General features: G+C 57.2%; 1 protein-coding gene across 2 annotated transcripts in view; it reads right to left on the bottom strand.

Moving 5' to 3' along the window:
- Positions 1–11,591, bottom strand: part of RAB40C (RAB40C, member RAS oncogene family) — a 29,714-nt gene extending 18,123 nt beyond the window's left edge. Inside the window, exons 1-2 of one of the 2 annotated variants that reach the window (XM_082857541.1) lie at positions 11,563–11,591; positions 11,252–11,470 (exon numbers count right to left, since the gene is read on the bottom strand). In XM_082857541.1, the coding sequence (XP_082713667.1) occupies positions 11,252–11,393 (142 nt within the window). In that variant the 5' untranslated portion in view covers positions 11,394–11,470; positions 11,563–11,591. Of the gene's footprint in view, positions 1–11,251; positions 11,536–11,562 lie in introns of those variants that run through there. The other variant, XM_082857540.1, reaches the window with a different exon arrangement.
- Positions 11,592–13,372: the final 1,781 nt, after the last annotated feature.

A 13,372-nucleotide genomic window follows, 5' to 3' on the forward strand; every position in this document is an offset into this window, starting at 1 on the left:
TTTGGAAAAAAAAATCACATCACCCACAGTAATACCTATATCAGGTACATTTTCCTCCTCACTTTCTCAGCATCTAGTACAACTGTCCCCAAGCACTGACTTGCTTAACCACAAACGATCTTACGACATCCCACTGCACCCCTTTCTTCCTCCTTTACATTACCGAAGTATGTATACGTATGTGTGTGTTTTAGTTCCTAGTGTGGGTAGAACAGATGATCTACTAACTTCACTCCTTTTCAGGACAGTAAAGGGGATGCTGCAGAGCACTGGTCCTGCCGGCCTCCTACCCCATTTCTGCATCGCTGGCCTTGCACCCAGCAGGGAGGAGCTAAGCACCAAGCAGCTCACCAGCTCTGGGAAAACGTGACAGGCTGGAGAGGCAGGAGCACTGTAACTGCCTGGCTGCTGATGCTGCCGCCTGTGCAACAGGTGCTTCAGAGCACAGACTCAAGAGATGGGGGAGGCAGAAGGAAGAAGGCTACCAAAAAGGTCACTCAAGTTTCATCTTTTTTTTTTAAAGATTTTTAACAAATATTTTCTTTCTTTTATTTATTTATTTAGTTTGTTTGGCTGTGTTGGGTCTTCGTTGCTGTGCACAGGCTTTCTCTAGTTGCGGAGAACGGGGGCTACTCTTCATTGTGGTGTGCAGGTTTTTCATTGCGGTGGTTTCTCTTGCTGCGGAGCACGGGCTCTAGGCGTGTGGGCTTCAGGAGTTGTGGCACGTGGGCTCAGCAGTTGTGACTCATGGGCTCTAGAGCGCAGGCTCAGTAGTTGCGGCGCATGGGCTTAGTTGCTCCGCAGCATGTGGGATCTTCCCGGACCAGGGCTCGAACTCTACATTGGCAGGCGGATTCTTAACCACTGCGCCACCAGAGAATTCCTCAAGTCTCATCTTGACAGCTGCTCACATCCTAGTGATTTGGGGAGTCTACCGGGCACCCCCACAGGCCCCCCGAGACAGGGACACACAGGAGGAAGGCTGAGCGCTGGGTGGCACTGACCAGCAGGACACACCCCTGTCTTTGCAGCCTCCCATATTCGGGCATGGGGCGTTTCCACCTGAGTGGGGCATCCACAGCCACGGCTCCAGCCTGTCAAGGACAACCTGACCTGGTGCAGAAGCCACGTTCCTTGGGCTCCTTTTCTCCCGCACGGCCGGTCCTCCCTCAGGAGTCACACTTCCCACATCTGTTGGCACCAACTCAGAACAAAAGACCCCTAGAAAATTCATCTTCACTCCACCCCTAGGAAATTACAAGGTAATCAGGGCAAAGGGAACAAACCAAGTTAGTTTGCAGCTTCAGCTTGTGCGTACAAACCAAGACTGCAGATGTTTCAAAGCCTAGTTGTCCATCACTCCTAGGGAGCAGAAGCCAGTGAGAATGAAGACCACTAGGCACAGCCTGACTGACCCTGGGTGGAGGCATTTCCCACATACCTGTCCAGGCTCAACTCAGACCCACCTGCAGGGAATGGCAAGGAGGGACATCCCACCACACAGCACATCCCCCAACCTCTCTTCTGTCTTTATGTCTATTCAGTCAACACTAAGTGCCTAACCATCCAGCTACTTTCCAACAACATGAAAAGCCACAGGACAACTTGTTAAAAATTCATAACAAAGAACAAAAACTGAGTGATAAAAGACTGAGTTAGGAATGAAAGAGAAAATGTTAATCAATGCCTTCCTCTGCAGTATTAAATCCAGCACCTGAAACTGGCACGCAGCTCCCGGGCAGCGTGGCCCCAAGCACACGCCCTTGCAGGCAGCAGGGGAGCCCGCAGTTTCACGGGGGCGCTGCAGATGCAGCTCAGTCCCCAGGCTGGAGGAGTTGGTCTTCCAGTAGAGCTCCCAGACCTCGCCTCCTGGACCCAGTCAGGCTCCCCATGCATTTCCAACACGAAGCCAACGCACAGCGTCAGGGCGCTGCTCCCAAACTCAAGACAGGCAGCCGCTGTTCTTAGTGTTACTCCTTAGGGAGGGAAAATAAGGTCTCGCCAAGTTCCCAGAGACAGACAAAAACAAAAAAATGTCTAGGTCCTCTTGGAACCAGAAAAAACTTCCAGTGACACAGGCAGACACACAGGAGTGTCTGGGACCCACACACTGCCGTGCAGGCAGCCCTAGGCTAAGCGGTCCTCCTGGACATGCCTGACCATCCTTTATGCATCCTCCCAAGGGGGAGGCCACAGCACAGGCCTCTGTCAAGGCCACACACCTCGCACCACGGCGTGCGTGGAGACAGAGGAGGGTCTCAGAACAGTGTGTGGGCACTAGCAGGTGGGCACAGGTCCCGCCTCCCGGCACTCCCACCCCAAACATGCCCCTCCCGAGGGTAGTGGGATCTGAGACTGGCTTCTGACCCTTGGAATAGGGCCGAGTGACGACGTCCCCTCCGTGATCACGTTGCACAGGACTGTCCTGCTGCTCCGTGAAGCAAGCCGTGCCGGGGAGAGGCCCATGGCCAGGAAGGAGGGTGGCCGGCTGCTGCCAACAACCACATAAGCTCAGAAGGGATTCTGCCCCAGCCCACACCTGGGCACAGCCTGTGAGAGACAGAGGTCCTGTGAGGCCCGGCCAAGCCATGCCCAGATTCCTGACCCACAGGAACTGGGCGCTAATAAGTAGGTGCTGTTTTAGGCCACTCAGTTTGTGGTATTTCTTGGTTGGGTTGAATTCCACAGACTGGGACTTCCAAACAGCAGACATTTATCTCCCACTGTCTGGAGACTGGGAGTCCAAGACCACAGTGGCTGCAGATTCTGTGCCTGGTGGGGCGGCTTCCCGCTGTGTCCTCAGGGGCAGAGGGGGTGAGGGAACTCTCCAGGGTCTCTTTTACAAGGACAACAACGCGCCCTCCTGACCTGATCACCTCCTGAAGGCCCCACCTCCTAAGACCACCACCTGAAAGTCAGGTGTAAGTGTGTGAATTTGGGGGGACACATGTTCAGTCCACAGCAGTTAACTAATCCTGGCAGCATCTCGCAGAAATGCAAACGTGCACTCCTCCGACCAGCCTGTAAAACCCTACCAACACAAAATAACAAAAAGAACCTTTCATCAGGCTGTGGTGGGAGAGTCCTAGTCCCTGGAACCTGGGGACATGCTTCCCACAGGGCAGAGGGGCTTTGCAGATGTGATGGGTTATGGGCCTCAAGAAGGGAGAGGACCCTTGGTTACCCGGGTGGGCCCAATGTCATCTGGAGCCCTCAGAGTGGGGCCCTTTGCCGGTGAGTCTGACAGATGAGATGGAAGGACGGCTGACCTGGCTTTGGAGGTGGAGGAGGGGGACATGGTGAAGAGTGCAGGTGACCCTGAGAAGCTGGGACAGCCCTCTGTTCACAGCCAGCAAAGGAACAGGGACCTTGGTTCTACACTGTGACTGATCACTACACCTACAGAACAGTAAGATGACGAGGTACAGCAGCAACAGAGAGGGAACGTCCCAGGGTACCAGTAACCGACGGTATTCACCTCAGCATCGTTTTCTATTATAAACAGACTCAATACAGGCTAAAAATCCACCCACTGGGAGGATTTAACAGGAGGTGATCCACAGGATGGAATGCTGTATGGCCCTCAGCATGGCGAGGACGGAAGCAGGATACAGAGCGAACACAACTCTCATACCCTCCTGATGGGATAGAAACTGCTTAACTGCTCTGGACCACTGGGTGGTATCTACTAAGGCTGCACCTGCAGCCCAGCAACTCCACCCCTCACTGCTTCCCATACAGAAACACAGACACTCACTCACCAAAAACACGTGTGAGAATTTTCACAGCAGCACTACTCAGAGTGACCCAAACACGGAAAGTCTCCCAAAGCCCATGTGCAGAGTAGATGAATACACTGCCGTCCTCATGCGTGGAACGCTGCACACAAAGGAGGCATGAACCACAACTACACACAGCGACGTGGCCGAAGCCCACACGACACGGGGAGAGAAAGAAGCCACACACAACTATACACCGTGTGGTTCCGCTCATAGAAAAACACCAGAAATGCAAACCAGTCTGTGATGTAAAGGTCAGCGGTGGCCAGGTCTGGGGCAGGGGGTGTAGTCTGCAAAGAGTGGAGGGAGGTGATGGCTTCTCAGGTGAGTGCACCTGTCAGCACAGCCACTGAACTGCAGGCCTTACACAGATACAGGTTCTGGGTTACATAAATTACACCTCAATAAAGCTGATTAAAAGGGAAAGAGGCTGACAACAGCCGAGGCTGGCCAAGATGTAGAGCCACAGAACTCTACGTGTTGCCGGTAGGGACTCAAAATGAAAGGTCACTTCAGGACCCAGTCTGACCACTCCCTGTACGGGAAGCAGACACACACATGGCCAGCAACCCCACTCCCAGAGACACGTACACATGAGGATTTGTGCGTTTGAATGTCTCATGTCACTGAACCAGACACTTACAAAAGGGCCAACATGATAAATGTGTATTTCACCACAAAAAAAAATATTTCTTTTTAATTTTAAAGGATTTGTACAAGAATGTTCATAGCAGCATCATTCACAGTAGCCAAAATCAGGAAACCCAAACCGTATTGATAGGTAAATGGACAAACAAACTGGGTGCCTGTGTGCACAGGAGTGCCACCAGGGATAGGACGGCACTCGCTGCAGTATGCGAATGTGAATGGACTTGCTGAGCTGAACGAGCAGATGAGAAAGGCCATGCTGTATGGTTCCACTTACAGGAAGTGCTGGCAAAAGGAACATAGAGGCACAAGAAGCAGGCCAGTGGGGACCCGAAGGGGCACGAGAGAATCACATTTAACGTGCTGACCACGCGGACGTTCTAGGGACAAGGACGATCTGCTGGCTCCAGCACCTGCCCTTCTCCAGACGGGGTCGGCACCACGGGTGCATGTGCCAGCCTGCCGCCAGGGCTGCTCAGGAACAGAGAGGACACAGAGGCACCTCATACAATTCAAGACGTCCTTGTATGCTGGCACATGGGATGGGGAGCAGCTCGAGGGCGGTTTGTGGGCTGGTTTCCTCAATGCCTTAAAAACCACACCAGACCAAACCAAAGCAAAAGCTTTCTGCCACCCATGAAGAGCAAGCACACTTCGCACACAACACCTGGCGAAACACGGAACATTATAAAAACAAACAAACACAACTACTCATAACCCCAAAACTCAAAGGTTACCATTAACATTCTCCTAGATTTCACTCAACGATTCTGTCCTTCATCTTACATACATTTATACACTATGTAATTCGACATGCTTTTTTTTCCCACTTAACAAGATAACAGAGAGATTTCCCCATATCATTGAATATTCATTAAATATTGTTCCAAACCAGCATTTTTAAAGGCCCTATAATATCTCACTCTACAGATATACCATATGTCCCCTGCCAGACCGCTGGGCTGCTTCAAGTTTTTCATTTTTATTAAAAAAAAAAAAAAAAAAAAAAGGGTTTCCCTGGTGGCACAGTGGTTGAGAGTCCGCCTGTCGATGCAGGGGACACGGGTTCGTGCCCCGGTCCGCGAAGATCCCACATGCCGCGGAGCCGCTGGGCCCGTGAGCCATGGCCGCTGAGCCTGAGCGTCCGGAGCCTGTGCTCCGCAACAGGAGAGGCCACAACAGTGAGAGGCCCGCCTACCGCAAAACAAAAAAAAAAGCCTTGCTTTTCTCCACTTGTGTCCCCTTATGTTCCCTAGGATAGACTCTTGATCACTTGGTGGAAAGAGAAGTGTCTCACAGCTTCGGACACAGGCTGCTGAGTCCCCCGGCAAGATGGCCAGCGCCATCAGACTTGCTCTGTGAGGAGCTCCCGGGTGAATGTTCCATCCTGCTGGATTTTAAGGTTAAACATCTTCCATGTATTCTTCACCAGGACCTCCTCTCTGAAGGGTCTACGTGTTGCCAAGTGACTTGAAGTATGGAAGATACTCCCAGCAATGACAACACAATCAAGCTGTTCCTGCTTGTTGAGGGGCCTCATCGCTGCCGACTGGGACCCAACCTGTGTGCGCAAAACTGTGCGCATGTGTGTGCCTGCACATGTGTGTGCCTGTGCATGTGTGAGCCAGTGAGCATGGGCCGCGCTGAAAGGGGCCTCTGCCGGCCACGCCGCACCGGAGCCCGTGCTCAGGGACACACCTCCTCCTGCCCCAACTACGTCAGCAGGAAAATCAGACTCAGCTCCCAACACACTCCAGCAGTTTGAGGACTAACAACATCGGACTCAGGAAGAGAGAGAGGCCTAAACAAGGGGAAGCAGAGATCAATGCAAAACAACTGGCTAAAACTAGGGGACTGCTATAAGCCACACCAGCCCAGGGCTTAGGAGGCAATGGCCAACAGCGGCAGGTGGGCAAAGTGGCCAGGCAACGCTGCTGCTGAGTTGGAGCTCCCAAATCCTCCGTGGTGGCTTCTGGACCTAAACACAGACCCTCAGCACCCTGTTAGACATCTCCGTGTTCCAAGGCTGCACAAAGCATCTTATGTCCCTGTTATCAGCCCTCCCAGCAAGATGTTGCACAGACCTCATCTGCAGGCACCCACCCTACCTCTGCCCAGGTGATGGACAACCACTGCCCAGGAAGGTGCAGGCCGGCGACAGCTCAGCTTACTCCCTCAAGAACCGCTTCAGTCCCAGCGCATCTGCCCAACCCCAGGGACCACAGTGCTGCGCTCTGATTCACAGGACACACCGGGTGGCCTCCTGGGCTCACAAACATGTGTTTATCACCAGCCAAGACCTTTGCCCAGGGGTGACACTGACTCCCTCGCCCAGACCTGGCACCTGGCTGCCTGTGGAGAGCCGGTCCATGTCCAGGGCTCGGGCCGTCTCCACTCTGTTCTTCCTCTCTGGGGATGGGGGCTTCCTCTCTGTATGCTGGCCTCCTGACACCACACCCTCTGCACTCCTTGGCTAAACCTTGGTTAGACTCCTCCTCACTTTCCTTCCCTCCTCACGATTCTGGAAGCCTGTCTGCCAAGCAGCCCTCCTCCTGTGTGAACAGCTTCCCTCTTCTGCGTTCTAGCCAAAGGGCCGTGAAGAGCCGAGGCTGCCTGATCACGCCCCACCGCCTCCATCAGCATCAGTTTACCCCGTTACCTCTGTTCCCCTATCCCTCCTCTACCTTCTGAAAGACATATGTCCACAGCCAACGAGGTCCTGGACATTCTGACCTCCGCAGAAGAAAATCGTGCAGCACTGTGGACACCGGAGTCTGTCCGTCACTATCAGACCCCAATCATGACCGGAAAACCTAGGTTACCACCTTACCCTCAGAGTTCAAGTTCACTTTATTCACTTTTATTTCCCAGCTCATTCCCAAAGGACTTAAACGGCCCACCTTCCCACACTAAGGGTGACCCCGCACACCCGGTTTTGGCGCGGACGGCCCCATCTCGGTCTCTGATGCCTGCACTCAGTCCCAACACCCTTCTCCCGAGTGCCCAGGGCAGTAAATCCAGGCCCACCCGCCATCTCTCCCTCCCTTCGCGCATTCCTTTTGCAGCTCACTCCAAGCAAGGGTGCCGGACACTGAGACCTTCCCCACTTTCTCCAAGCGCCTGATGGACGACGCCCTGACTGATGTGGCCCCAGGCCCCACGACACCCTGTAAGCGGCGTGTCCCCACACTAGATGCTCCCCACTCCCCGGCCTGGATGCAACCCTGCCTCCTCCTCCTCCTCCCCCACCCAGGCCCAGACCAGGTAAGTGGCCAGCTCTTCACGGACCAGCCACCATGCACCTTGCCAATTCCAATTCAAAGAGAACAGGGGCCAAAAGTGCCCCAGGACCCTTCCCACCTGCTTCCCCACCCCCTCTTAGGATTTCCTTCCTGAAACACACTTCTACCTGGTTCATCATCCAAGCCACAAACACTCTTGCTGATGCAAACAATGATATCATGTGTGCACGACACAACACAGCAGCGTTGCTAGGACCACGCAACCCCTCGAGGGAGACCAGCTCTGCGCTGCCCGCGCCTGCCACTGAAGCCTTCGCTGTCCTCTGCTCAAACTTACGGCATGTGCTGAAAGCTGGGGAAAGTCTTTCTAAAACTGAAAATATTCTAGCTACACACTTAATTATTACCTGAAAATCTAGAAAAAGCCATGCCTATCCAAATTACAAATCAACGTAACTAGCATAATCCAAAGCAGGTACCAAAATCCATCCCTCAAAGCCTGCCATCCTCTTGGGTAGGGTAGGTTGGTCTTTACACCACATGTAGCATGTGAGTACCTCCCACAAAGGGGCAGAGTAGAGGAATCCCGCCAGGCGTGCAGATGGGTCTACGTGTGACCCTGGCTTCCAGAAACTTCTCTGGAAACTGGTGGTTTGCTGTCCTGGTTAGTGGCTGACCCTGGGCACTCTTGGGGCTCTGCTCTGCTGGCACACCCAGGAGAGAGGCAGGCAGAGCAGGAGCACTGCAGTGAAGTTAGAACAAATGGGCCTTGGTGACTGGTCCCAGGCCCCAGAGCAGAAGGAGGGGCCCCAGGACCTGGGACAGAAATGCCAGGAGGGCAAGAAAGTGCAGGGAGAAAAGAAAGAGCTCAGCTTGGGATGCACTGAGGACAGGAAGCGCTGGAGGGGAGGGTTGTGGTCATCAGAGAGAGGAGCCAGGCCCAGGCCCAGGGTGGAGGCGAGGGTAAGGGCCCAAGAGTGAGTGGTGAGAAGGGGTCACCCCCGCAACCACAGTGCCGGGGCTCCTGGCAGCCAGACTTTAACTGGGGGCGCTCAGCGCCCAGCTGCCCAGCGCTGCCTGAGCCTCGGTTCTTCACCTATAAAATGGGAGGATACTGGTGTCTCATCCAGGGTGGTGGGGAGGAAAGGATGAGGAGTGCCTGGCACACATCACATTTGAGCCCACACCTCACCTCAGAATCTCGCACCTCCCAGAGGAAAGGCAAACCCAAAAAAACCACCCAGAAAAATGGGTGAGATCCAGACACCGGCACCCAGGCAAGCACAGAGAAAGAGAAGGGACTGGGAGGGGTTGTGTGGTGACCATCAGCACAGGGGTGCCACACCAAGCTGCTCCCTGCACCTCCCGTGTGCAGCTCTCAAGCTCGCACTGGGGACAAAGCAGTGGAGAAAACACCAGGCGTGCACAGTCCAGCACGAGAGCATCTGAAGATGCAGTTTCCCTTAGCTCTTCACTGAGGACAGAAACCAACTTACAGCCAGAGAAACACCTGGAACTGTCCAGGGACATGGTGACGCACTGGCACGCTGGGGCGCAGGCACACAGCATCGCTGGGTCCCAGAAACAGAAACAGCCAGCAGGCCCCACAGGTTCAGGGAAGACCTCCACACTGGCCATGCTTTGTGCACACCCGTCACAGTCATGCTGATCCTCCGGCCATCAGACCTCCTTCCTTCCTTCCTTCCCCCACGCCCTGGGCTCAAAGGAGGCGAGCTCCCACCAACACTGACCCCGAGGAGTGGACAGCGAGGATGCAGTTATGCCCACTCTCTAGCCTTCCAGGACGTGGGCACATCAACCACGATGTGTTTTCCTGTAGGCCCCCAACCCTCCATGTGAAGACTCTTGGGAACCAGGGTACGGAGAATGGAATTGCCTTAACCGAGGCTGTTCACCGCCCTCGGTAGAGTGGGAAGGGCCCAAGCATGGCAGCAGAACACTTCCCGAGCTCCGGGGCGCACCCGGAATGCAGCCTCGGTGCCAACACTAGCCTGGCGCCCCAAGGGCCCACCAGCATGGAGCAGAGTCTGGCGCTGCGCTGGGGAGAAGCTGCTTCCAGAGCCTGGCCCTCCCTCCTGCCAGCTTCCACCATGCAGACTCCTGCTGCCCATGCTCTGAGCCTAACTAGCCAGCGGCCGGCCCTCAGGAGCCTTGACAACGCCGCCGCCGCCACCGCTGCCAAGTCCTGACGCGGGTACAGACCCCTCCCCTCAGACCACTACTGGGTATTAAGAGAAAGGAAATCAGAGCTCCCCAGGGGAGCGAGCTGATGCCCTGACCGAAAGGACTGTCTAAGAGGGGGCTCTCCTCACCGGTCTGGCAGACGGCCGTCCCGCTGGCCCAGGTCACTGTGAGTCCCTCTGTCTCCACCACCTCAGGCAGGCCTCAGCCCTGCTTCGGTCAATGTGTCACAGGAAGTGCGGCAACACATCACTCCCTGACAGCGGGGACAGGAGGCGGGTCCCCCTCTCCACCTGTGGCTGTGTGTCCCCAAGCACTAGCTGCACCCGGCTAGAGGACCCTCGGAAGCAGTGATCACGTCCTGGGAAACCGCTGCCGCCCTGACGGAGCCCAGGCCCTCACGCTCTGCCGGACACACACCGCCAGCTTCCTGGGCGCGGGGCTCTGGGAAGCAACAGCACCTCTGGGGAGGCAACTAAAGCGCCCACCATCTGCATCTGGAGGAACACCTGGCAGTGGCGGTGAAGGGGCTGGCTCAGCCCCGGAGACCTCCCGCTTTCCCTCCCGCCCCTAAAACGAACCCAGGGTCCTGCTTTCCTGGCCTTCGCTGGGGCTGGGAGCATGTGCTCGGGGAGGCGGCACAGCCCCCAGCAGGAAGGGTGCTCGGCCAGCCCAGGTAACCCCACGACCCTAACGAGTCCTAAAACGAAAGGGTGGGAAAGCAGCGCCCACACTCTCGGCCGCTACAGGCAAGCAGTTTAGCAAACAGTCGCCGCTCGCGGTGGTCAGGCGGGACCGACAACAGCCCAAGACACAAAGCCACAAAGGGTGTGCAGAATGAGGACGCCAAGAAGCAGAATTCGTCAGGAAAGACAGCCCAGCCAGGAGCACGAAGGTCCCCGGGGAGGGAGGGCCCGTGAGCCTGGGAGGGGCCGCAGGGCAGGGGTACCGGCCACAGGGCCGCACTGGTCCCTTCAACCGCGGAAGCTGAGGAGAAATCAGGCAGGTGCCAGTGATGGCTATTTGCTGTGTATTTTGGCCACACGTCCAGAAATCTGGAGAGAACATTTAATCCCGTCAGGAACGGTTATCTTCCTCCAGCACAAGGCATTGATGCTCTGAGCCCTGAGCCAACGGCTTGCCTTTGAGTACACCCAGGTATGCACACCTGGTGCGGACCCGCGACCAAAGAAAAGCCCTTCTTCCTCTGGAGGCCCGCGGCCAAATCTCCGCCCCCAAAGACGCTGCGGGCCCCAGAGGGCCTCGGCGAGCTCGGGTCGCTGCTCCCCCGGCCCCCGCCCGGCCCCGGCTCGAGACCAGGCGGACGGCAGGTCGCCGGGCGGTGCCAGGTGCGCGCAGCGGCCCGCCGGCCGGCCTTACCATTACTGTAGGCGTACGGGGACTCGGCCGCGCCGTCCTGCAGGCTCTCCAGGATCTCACCCTTGCCCACGTCGCTGTCGCCCACCAGCAGGAACTTGAGCAGGTAGTCGTAGCTCTTGACCGGGCTGCCCTGCGTCCCCATCGTCGCTCACACGCGCGCGGGCCTCGCCCGCATGCCCACTGCGCCGCGGAGCCCGGCGGCGGAGGCCTCCGACCGACCTGCGGGCGCCGACGCGGGTAAGCGGGGCCGGCGGACGGCGAGGCCGCCCCGCCCGCACCTGTTCCACCGCCCCCGCCTGGACTCTTCTTACTCAGCCTCAGCGCCGCCGCCGCCGCCCCGCCGCTTCCCGCACAGCGCCGCGCAGACCCGCCGCTCCGCCCCGCCCCACGCGCCGCCATTGGCCGCCTGCCACCTCCTTTCCCGCGACCATTGGCCGTTGCCCACGTCCGTCAGCACCACTAGCGCCCCAGCCCCCTCCCCGCTTCCCAGACTTCGCTGCGAGACCTCCGCTCGCCCCGCCCCGTCACCGCCCCGCCACCACACTGTTGCCATAGGTCACCCACTGCCCCCTTCCCGCGGCCATTGGCCCGTGCGCACGTCCATCACACATGCCCCGCCCCCACCGCTTCCCACGCAGCTCAGCGAAGCCTCCGGTTGCCCCGTCCCATCGTCGCCCCGCCCCTCCTTCCAGCCGTCGCCATTGGCCCTTCGCCTCCCGCTTTCCAAGAAACAGTGGTCCGCCTCCACGTCCGTCACAGCACTACCGCCCCCGTCGCTTCCCGCAGAGCATCCCAGACTCACCAGCAACCCTGCCCACTGCCCCCGCAACTCCTCACGGCCCTCGCCCGCCCCCTCCCCTTCGCCATTGGCCACCGCTGCCGATCTTCCCAGAGCCACTGGACCGTCCGCACGTCGATCACAGCCCTTTAAGCCCGCCCTGCTCACCCCGAGCTTCCCGCTCCCTTCCGAGACGCTCACCAATCAGGAACTTGGAACTCCAGGTTGTTTGCATACGCCCCCTTCCTTCCGCAGACGGAGCAGGATGGTGGCGGTCCCCGAGTTGAGGTGACGCGGCTGGGTCCAGCAATACTGAACCCCCTAGAAAGCTGTGGCCGCTGCTCCCACAGAGACCCCGGAGAGGACAGCGGGGCCCACCCAGAACAGCGCTCTCGGAAGCCGCTGTCCCGCGGCGGGGGCGCGGCGAGGGCGTGGCAGGGCGTGGCGGGATGAAGGCGGCCAATCGGCGCTCGGGGTGGCCGAGGAGGCGGGACTTCCGTTCCTGCATGGGGGGCGGGGCCGAGGGGCGGTGGGGTAAGGTGGGGGTGGACGCGGAGTGGGTGGCGCAGGTGGCGGCGGGGTGACGCATGTGTGCTGGCGGGGGCGTAGGGTCCCCAGCTCGGCGGCTCTGCTCTGGCCCCTCGTCTGCCCTTGGGCAAGGCCTGCAGGTGACAGCGGGGCTCCGAAAGCCCAACGCTGCGGAACGTCGGTGTCAGTGGGCTGGTGGTCCTCCAGCTCCAGAGACGACGGCAGCACCGGCTCTGAGCCTCCTACCCGGGGAAGAATCGGGGTCAGGTCAAGTGGAGGACCCAGGAGGGCCCAGGAAGAGGGTCAGGGCGTGAGGCTCTGAGGCTTGACCAGGGACACTCGAGGAGCAAGTGACTTTGGGGTTGTTTACAGAATGGGTGGGTTATGAAAAGCGTATGAAGTCGTGCGAAGATACAGTTTTACTCTGCAAGATGGAAAGTGAAGCAAAGTAATACCCTTTTCATATTAGATTGGCAATGTCGCATGTGGGCCAGGATGTGGGGAACAGCTCTCTGGGAGGTTGGTTGAACAGCCTAATAATTCCATATCTCACTGAGCCTGGAGAAATTCTCAGAAATTAGATGAAAGAATTTCACTGTAGCGCTGTGGTGATGGTGAAAGTAGTGAAGCCATCTGGAGCCCCCGATAGGGTGCCATTAAATCAACCAGGTTCACGCAGCCCCTTCGATGAACAAGGTAAGATGCAGGCAATACTGACCTGAGAAGACAAGTAAGCAAATGATAGTACAGTATATTCAGTGTAACTTCAACGATTATGCTTTAAAAACTTAGTTCATTTCATTCTAGATTTACAT

This window comes from Leucopleurus acutus (genome assembly GCF_964270905.1).
Source record: "Leucopleurus acutus genome assembly, chromosome: 16".
Taxonomy (NCBI): domain Eukaryota; kingdom Metazoa; phylum Chordata; class Mammalia; order Artiodactyla; family Delphinidae; genus Leucopleurus; species Leucopleurus acutus.